The sequence below is a fragment of the Oreochromis aureus genome, linkage group 4 (genome assembly GCF_013358895.1).
Source record: "Oreochromis aureus strain Israel breed Guangdong linkage group 4, ZZ_aureus, whole genome shotgun sequence".
In the NCBI taxonomy this organism is placed as follows: Eukaryota; Metazoa; Chordata; class Actinopteri; order Cichliformes; family Cichlidae; genus Oreochromis; species Oreochromis aureus.
In genome coordinates, this window is record NC_052945.1 from 26267347 (window position 1) to 26277010 (window position 9664).

The 9664-nt window shown below is 40.5% G+C and overlaps 1 protein-coding gene across 1 annotated transcript; it reads left to right on the forward strand.

Annotated features, from left to right (window-relative positions):
- Positions 1-1288: 1288 nt before the first annotated feature.
- On the forward strand, positions 1289-9511 carry c1qtnf6a (C1q and TNF related 6a). Its single transcript, XM_031749555.2, has 3 exons — positions 1289-1796; positions 5314-5496; positions 6568-9511. The coding sequence occupies exons 2-3, from the start codon at positions 5322-5324 to the stop codon at positions 7119-7121; spliced, it is 729 nt and encodes a 242-aa protein (XP_031605415.1). The 5' UTR covers positions 1289-1796; positions 5314-5321; the 3' UTR covers positions 7122-9511.
- Positions 9512-9664: the final 153 nt, after the last annotated feature.

Here is a 9664-nt window from a genome sequence, read left to right on the forward strand (position 1 = left end):
TCTTACTTTACGTCTAAATACAAACCAATGCAACAGCAGTAAGGTGCTGATGTTTCATCCTCCTCCACATCTGCTACAATAGATAATGAGGTATTATTATTACAACTATCACTGTTTTTATGAAGGCATTGGTATTCAGGCTATACAGTGGCTAAATGCCTGGTTGAATGCACATAGTGGGGAAGTCAAAGGGAGACAATGATATTCTTCTTCTTTGAAATTCTGGATTGCATCCTTGTCTTTGGCTAATGTGTGCTCAACATAAAACAGATCACCTTGAGGTACTTCAGGGACTCCACAGGAGTAACTGTAAAAACAAAATGAACACAAATAATTCAGTGATAAATCACCATGAGCTGCATTGACTGTAAAGGTATTTTAAAAAACCAAAACCTTTGACGTAACATAGCATGTCGTCTGAAACTGAAGAGACACGGACTTGTTTGCAAGCTGAAGAATGAGGCTCAAACATGTAATCGTTTTTTAAATTTTGTGCCAGTTTTCATTGTGCGCATGAAATGATGAAAAAAACGAAAGAAGAAAGTGTTGTTTCATTTAACTTCAAATGTTAAATCAATGTTATATTTTAAAAAAAAAACATTCAAATAACAGCAAAGTAGTTATTTTAAGCTTTAGCTCCAGTCACTCCTTCACTGAGGGCTCGCTGGCCAGCGCCCTCCGGGCTTTGCAGCCATTTTTCTGGGATTCGTCTTGACAGAAAGTGAAGTGGGCAGGAGGAGGAAGAGAAGAGCAACAGCCACACCTACTAGGTCAGCGCGACACTGGCTCTGGCAGATACATCGAACCTGTCCAGAGACTGCAACATCCACCTGCTTGTACCTGATAAATGTCATATTTTATGGTGTTTTTATTATTCTTGGTCCTTATAAAGATAACAAAAACACAAACTGTGCCTGTTTATATAACAACCTGGTGATGTCTGACCTTTTGACCTATGACCTTTAAGCACTACATACTAAAATGGTGTATTTTATTATCTTTACCCATATGATTAAAGCAGAATTGGCTGAAATCTTTAGCTTCTATAAGCTGTAAAAACTTGAGATTTTAAGATCTATTCATGCCGTGTGTAATTTTGAAAAACTTTCTGATGTCACTGTAAAGTTGAATATATAAAAAGTGTGTTGCACAGCTCCCTCCGTGCCCTTTCATATGATATAATACACAGTATGACGTTAGGTTACTTAAGCTTTAGGACATTCCTTCTTGTTTTATACTCCTGCTCTCTCTCTGCTCTCCTTCTCTCTCTTCTGGCAGCTGCGCCTGATGAGAGGTCTGGAAGTTTGCAGGAATTCAGCAGCGGAAGCTCACACCCTAGAGGATATGAAGAGTTTTCCCTAAACATACCAGCTGCTGGTGGTGGTATTATCATCGTTAAGTCATGCTGCTAAACTTTAACAAGGCGTGTTGTTTGATTCTAATTAGCATCTGGCAGATTGGGGATACAACTCTGAGCTACTGAAAGGCTTTAGGTGCTTCACATGTTCATCAGTTTTATGTTTCAGGGGGGAAAAAACTGAGATCCGGATCACTGAGCATCTTTCACTGTCAGATAAATGGACTCGTACTTGCTCCACGAAGGAGGGGTCAGGGAGAAAAGAAGGACTTCCTTTCTATAGGAAACTTTTCACATCTAATTCACACAGAGGTCCAGACAGAGAGAGAGAGAGAGAGAGAGAGAGAGAAGGAGGGAGGGAGCTGCTGACTCAGGACTTTCCCCCTCCTCCGTCCCCGTCTTCTGAGTGGTGTGAAGCGGCAGCACAGACGTGAACGAGGTGAGTCATTCAGATAGAGATCAGTCGGCTGCATGGGAGCGCTGTGGAGGTGATGTGAGATTGTGATGCATGACAGTCAGCTTGAAAGCACGGAGGCTTCACGAACTACAGTTCGGCTTTAACTTGTATAATGCTGCAGAAAAACCTTTAATATGTACTACACAGCCAACATAATAACTGTATGTACTTATGGATGCTATGAAATAAGGAGCATCAGTATGTAAACATGCCTTTCATCATGATATTTGAAGAAAATCCCGTTTGATTTACAAGTTTCCAGTTCAAGTAGAGTTTTCCGCAAGGAAAAAAAAAACGGAAATCTTATGTAATACCCTTGGTCAGAGCGTGAGCCATGTCAAACACCGAGCAGCCATCTGGGTAAATCCCAGAAGAACCCGAATACAAGCGAGCAGCGCATTTCCACTGTGAGAAAGGAAGAAAACACCATTCAGGCAGTCGGGGTGAGGGTGGGGTGGAGGATCATCAATCCATAATCACAATCAATTATTATAAATTCAAGTTTAAGCACAAATGACCAATAATGTAACCTGTAACCTGGGAAAGGACCGTTTGTTTTGCTTTGTTTTTTGTTGCTTTCTACTTTATTTCATTTGCAGCAGCAGATCAGCACAATTTATGTGAGACTGTCTCCAAAGCAGAGCACATTTACCCACATAGCACTAAATCCAACCCTTGATTAGCATTACGTAACTATGAATTGCTCCAAACATATGGTGCTTTCTGCACCTCAGACAGACGAACTGTAGGATGGAGTCATAGTTTTATTGTTAAAACTCCTGAAGTCAGTTGAACTCACACCGTGGGGATGGATTTATTGGTTTTATTAGACTGCTCACAGAGGTGCTCTGGGATCATTTTCCTCATGGTGTTCGTTCTGGATTTTGAATTCTCTGTAAAGATATTTGAGTTCGGGTTATCCTGTTATTGTTGTGCTTTGATTTTTGTGTTTGAACTTTTCATTCCTGCTTTTCATTCTCTATTTCTGTTGATGTTATCATCGAGCCTTTGATTTTACTTGTTTTTTCTTTATAGTTTTGCATTCTCTTGTTTTGGTTCTGCTCTTGATCTTTATTGGGGGTACTTTGAGTATCCTTGGTGTTTCTCTGCCATTCCCGCCCTCTGGCTCATCTTTCTGTGCTAACTTTTGTCCTCCACTGTTTGTTAGTCTCATGTTTAAAGTGAGTCATCTTGTTTTGGCTGAAACCTCCAGTCTGTCCTGGTTGTCTTGATTACATTAACTTGCGTCTCATTCCCCTCCCTGTTTACTTTCTCCCAATTAGTCCTCTGTGTATAAATAGCCCTGCCCTCCTCATTGCTCTTGTCGTGTCATCTGTTTTTGTTCCTGTTTTGTTCTCCGTGTTCTCTTGCTTCTTTTCTCCTTGTGTTTTCATTTCATTTTACCCTTGGACTTTTTGGATTTGATGAACAAAAAAGCTGACCTTCAGTTTGTATCAACTGCAACTCAACCATTCAAACCCTCTCAGAGCTGTCTGTAGCACAAAGGTGCACACATGAGTGATAAAATATGACTCAGACACAGAAAACCTCCTGCTTCTCTCATTTAGCAAAGTGTCCCTTTGAAATGGACTGTCAAAGAAAAGGAAAGAGAGTTAGACACAGCTGAATCCTAAAAAATAAGTCCTTGTCAGGAATAATTAAAGGCAAAAACATAAGTAAATAATTGTTTTTTTAATTCCATTTTTAAATTATTAGTTCAGTTTACAAAAATCCTGTTTTTGTTGTCAAGTCTTAATCCAAGTCTTCACCTTAAAATGTAAAGCACACACAGTTTGGACTCTACGACTGATAGTCTCCTGATTTCTCAAGTACTCTGTGGTTGCGCCTCTATTTTGCCCCCATGATTATTACAAGTAATGTCCCATAGATGCATGCAAGTGAATGTAGCATTTCAGGAAAACCCGTACGATGTGATACAGCGTTACACGAGAACCCTTTCCTGAGAGTGCCGAGTATACATTCGGAAAATATCGGCTGCTGTGAAGGTAGATACCAGCATTTCATATTAGCTAAGGCACATTACAGACTTACTTTATTTCATGGTGGCTCTTACTTTGTTTCTTCTCTTGATTATAGCAAAACAACAAGAGCAAGTTATTTTTAAGCGTGTGCAGAAGTTGCATTCGTGGTCTTTAGCTGAGCAGCCACCTGTGTGTAATTGATTCAGCTGTGGGTATGGACCCAGCTGTCCTATAAACACAGCAGTACACCCTGTTCTGAACACAAAGAGTCTGGCAGACGGCCATCACCTATCTCCCAGTTCTCCAGAGTTTGCTGTCTAAAAACAAAAAAAGCCCAGGGTCATTTTTCAAGCGATTTATGGTCCTTGCAGCCCAGATTCCTTTTGCAATGTTAAATCTTTGTGGATAACACACACTTCATAATGACTAGGTTAAGCAGCTGGTTTTTATTCATTTGCTTATTTGCGAGTCTGTCATGGAGGGAAAGTGTTGGTTCTGGTGACACACACTGTACCAGGAACTACCACAAACAGTGTCTGTGGTAGTTCCTGCTACATCTGTTTATATGTAGGCCAGTCTGTGAATAGATTTTTTCTGCAGCTGTGGATGGTACAGATGGTGAGATTGAAATAAAAACCAGCTACAAAGATTGGTGTGGTCTAACCCAGAAGAAGTGAGTAAAGTACGCAGGAAGTAAGAGGAGCAGGTGTTTATGAGGCAAAACCAGCACGCCCAGTCTGACATTCCTGAGGTATCTCTCTCTACCCAACATGCAGTGTTGGCCACTGTCTAGCTGGTTGTGCAGTCATGGTAAAATGACTCCATCTGCTTTGGCATGAAAATAACAGAAAGCCCAGTTTTGTTTTTATTATTGAGGCATACTCTCAGCATCACATTTAACCGCCCATTAAAAGGCCGCTGTGCTGCCTGGTCAACTCATATTCAAACTCACTGACTGTCTTGAAAAAAACAAAAAGCTTTACTTGATTTTTTTTTTCCACAGTTCCAGTCTCCTGATTTTTCTTCCCGGGTTGATGCATGTTTTCGCTGGCTCACTGCTTCAGATTCCTCTTTCTTTTTCCAGCTTCTGACATCATTATCTCACTTTCAAAGCAGCTGTCCAACAACTGACATTCCAGCTATAGGCCATCTCGCTATGAGATTACACCACTTGGGTTTCATTTCGATTTCAGCTACAAACTGGTAAAATTTCATGACTTTATCTTACATGCTTTGTGCGACTTATCATGTTGAGAAAGTAGACAGGCAGATAGAAGTGCGGGCTCAAGTTCCCAGACATGGAATAATCCAGGATTAGAAACCTTTCTCGCAAAGGATCTTTGATGAGTCTGTCTTTGAGTCAACAAGCAGACTTAACATACGTCTGGGAAACTGGATGATGAAACTCTGCTACAGTGAGTGTCACCAGGACACCGTTTTGCTAATGATGACACACAAATTCCAGGTAATATAGTAAAGTCTCTTCAGCAGATATTAACTCTCTGCTCTCACCTTAGTTACAGCCATGTCGGGCATCCTCCTCCTCCTCCTGTCCTTATCCTGCCTGGTGGCCACGGTGCCTCCTCCAGTCCCCTGCAGACACTGCTGTGATCACCTGGAGCCAGCAGAGGGCAGCGGGGCCCAGCCAAGAAGTTATGCCCCAGAGGTCCGCACATACATCAACATGACCATTCTGAAAGGTAACACATCTATAGCAGCCATATGAGGAGTCATGGTCATCATGGTCACCGAGCACCAAAGCATTTTTCTGTGAAACTGTGTAATATATGTAGTAGAAGTCCACATCTGCAGACTCACAGGTTTCCACAATAAACAGTTTTAAACATATATGTATTTGAAATTTAAGGAGAGGTCTTGTTTTATGTTCCCATCGAGTTATTTTGTCTGGAATTTAAGGCAACAAAAAAGGGTCAAGGCAACATGTTTATGAAGCCATGCGGGTCACTGGACAACCGAGCCAAAGACAACACAACAGGCCCAGTGTTTCTACACTGTATAAAGTGCAAAAACAGAAAGTATGGCTTGCTGAAGTATTTGGTTGTATTTGAGACTATAGATAAAGATGATGAACGAAGAGGGAAATCTATTTATTTCAATACTTTATTCAACAAAAATATCAGTAAATATAGTTTTTAGAACGGGATCTCATCTTGGATGAGAGGTGAAAAGCGTTCAGAATCTTAAATAAATCCAGTTGCCTGTCTTTTGTTTGTTTTTGTTTTTTTTCAAGTGCAGACATCAGCTAATATAATACTCTTTGTTATAATAAAGCAAGTTGATCATTGGCATCAGAAGGAAGCATCAGACCACTCACAGAACTTATTGCAGGTTTTGAATGATTATCCGACAGCCTTAAAGACAATTTTAGACCAGCTGTCTTCGCAAAGCTCTTTCATTTGCAAGATGACAGTTTTCTTATATGTACAGTTCAATTCCCCCCCCAACAACATTCATGTTAAAAGCTCTGCTTCAACTTTCACTGGCCACCAGGTTTATACTGGTTTGGACCCGCTTTTCCCTTCAGAACTGCTTTAATTCTTCATGGCACAGATTCAGCAAGGTGCTGGAAACATTCCTTGGTGAAATGACAGCATCATACAAATTATTTGCTAAATTCATCCACACCATTTTTCTGAAGGGCATGGTTCTACCATCCATGGGTACAGTTTCAAACAGGGTCAAATGATTGTTCGTGATTTTGGAGTTTTTAAAAATGATCTCATACTGTGGTGTAATTATTTTCACTTTAGGTGACAAAGGAGACCGCGGTGAGAGAGGGACACCAGGCAAAGCTGGACTTGAAGGACCTCCAGGCTCTATTGGGCCAGCGGGATCAAAAGGCTCTAAGGGTCAGGCTGGTCTCCCAGGAGACCCCTGCAAAGTCCAGTACTCCGCTTTCTCCGTCGGCCGTCGAAAATCCCTCCACAGCCTTGACTCCTATCAGACGCTTGTGTTTGACACGGTTTTCGTTAACCTCGACGACCACTTCAACATGTTCAAGGGAACATTCATCTGCCACATCCCAGGGATCTACTTCTTCAACGTCAACATCCACACGTGGAACTTCAAGGAGACCTACCTCCACATAATGCAGAACGACACGGAGCGGGCGATTGTGTACGCTCAGCCCAGCGACCGCTCCATCATGCAGAGTCAGAGCCTTATGCTGGAGCTGGAGCTGAGCGATGAGGTGTGGGTCCGTCTGTACAAGAGGGAGAGAGAGAACGCCATTTACAGTGACGATGTAGATATGTACATAACGTTCAGTGGATACCTCATCAAGCCCAGTGAAGAGAGGGAATGAGTTGGCTGAGTATTACTGTACACGGTCGAGCTCAAAAGCAATTTACCACAAAACTGTCCTTGTAGATAAACACATATTCAACATGATAAAAATGTCTATATAATAAGAAAGACTCCTAGCTTTACCAGATTTCACTGGTGGGCTGAAAAAATCCACACAACACTGTAAAACTTTGATAAACCAGAGCCAGTGTGCGACCCAATAACACTTTGTTAATAGTATAAAATTAAAACATTTGTTTCACTAGTATAAATTTATACTACTATAATCTTTTTAGGTTCAAGAAGAGCCAAACACGCGGATTCTGGTTAAAATTTCAATATTAATATTAAGAAAACATGAAGTCGTCACTGATTTAAGAAAACAAAACAAAACATTTAACAAAATCAACAAATAATGATTTAAATATTAAATAATTTAAATACTGCACAGCAGTGAGTGGCCTAACTAAATGAAATGGGCAGTGTGTTTTCTGCAGTAAGTATAGAAAAACAATCACCACATGTTCACACGTCAACTGCACTGCAGACCAAAAAGCAGCAAGATCTGTCAAGAAGTCTCAAGTGGCCTCTGCCGCTTAGATCTACTACACTGTATGCAAGAAGCAGTGAGAAAAACCACACCAGCTCTCTGCAGCGCTTCCACTGTCTAGTCAAACATAAGGCCCTGGGGCCACAATCGGCCCAGCGAAGACTTGAATCTGGCCCACTGGACGGCTTTAGTAAATGTAAGGAGTGCATACATAGTTAACTTTTAACTGTATTTCCATAAGTTTTACAACTTTTCTTATTAATAAAGACTGCCCACCCCTGTTGCCATTCATACAACACCAGAGTTTTTAACTAACAGATAAACAATTAAATGACAGGACAAGTTCCTGTGGTTCCACTAACTCCACACTAAATTAACAACAATTTTATCTTATATAATTACAGGATAGTGTGTGCAATGAACTATCTTTAAATTTTTAAGTCATTTTACACAGTTTGGCTGCTCTGACAGGTCAAAGCGGGCTGTATGTGGCTCACTTTGTAAAATGAGTTTGACATCGCCGGTCTAGAACCAAAAAAAAGAGAAAGAAAGGGTTTGGTGACCCTAAAACCAGACCAGATTGGTATCTATAAGGGCAATGCTCTGTATGACTCTAAAAAAAAAAAAAGAAAAAGAAAAACTTGAATTAAAAATCTTTATCTCAGGGAGGACAAAATAAAATCATTTAAAACAGGATACATCAAACAATAGGTGTGCAATAGCCTAGGCCCTGAAATCTGTGTTTAGATTAGATTCCCACTCTAACAGGTATCACAGGATAAGGTTGCAGGGTCTGCTTTGAGCTTCTGACAGGAGTGTAACATAAGCCCTTCTCTTCTTCAGCCGGGGGCTCAAAACCAAAGTCAGTCCGACTTTGGAAAACCGAGACAATGAGTCACATCACCTCCTTGCACCAACGACTCTTATACACAGATCCAGCATCAATCAAACAGACCCTCATTACTTTCAGCTGTGCTCATAAAGGGAAAAAAATGACTACCCACACCTGCCTGGAAGAGATGGTGCTTAGTCTTAGCTCTCACAAATGTGAAACACGCACATCAGTTAGCTTTACAGGTGACTGTGGGCAGATTCTGTTACCCTTACCTAAAGGTGGGGAAACTGTTTCCACTGTGCTGAGCTAAGCTGGCAGTTGTAGTTTCATATTTGCCAAATGAGAGAGGTAAATATATTCTTATGAACCTTTCAGGAAAAAAAAAAAAAGGTTTGCACTTATATAACTTTTTAAACCCACAAAGCAATTTCATTGTGTTTCTCAATCACAGACATGTTTTTAAACCATCAAATATCAAATAAGTCTTGGTTTATAATCCATCACTCCTGCCCCTGATGTGTAAAACTAGATGCATTAAACAAAGCAATAACTTTACAAAGATGCAGGCTCAATATTTTTTATTCAACAAGAAAAACAAAATTATAAAAAAGATGATGAAGTCGATGTTCTGTATTTGGTTTTCAGGAGCATTTTATATGACATTCACTGGGAAGATTTGCTGTTAGTGAGTTTTGCTAAAACACGGTGCTAACTGAACTCCTGCTGCATGATCACTCATCATGGGTGACGTCATGGCGGTTACATCCATCTTTTATATACAGTCTGTTCCACCTTTAAGGTAGTGGCGTTGATGATCTAACAGCAGTGAACACTCCTTACCCAGCTTTGGTTATTCCGTGACTGGAATAAAAAGTGAATGTTGTTTATAGCAACAATAATGGTAAGAACATCTTTTTGGACACGTCGAATGTAATTCTCACTGTGAGCCCTTCTTATTTCATGTCCACTCATGTCAGTCCCCACAGATTGACATGAGTTATATAAAATAAATGAAAGAAGCAGATAAAGGGTTACTGTTCATTTGTTTCTACTCACCTAAAGTATTTTTCTTCCATTCACCTGTTCACATTACCATAATGTGTCCCTAGGGTCAGTCCTTCAGCTCGAACCTGCATCATTAAACTTGGATTTGTTGATTTATTGTCAGGGTATATCA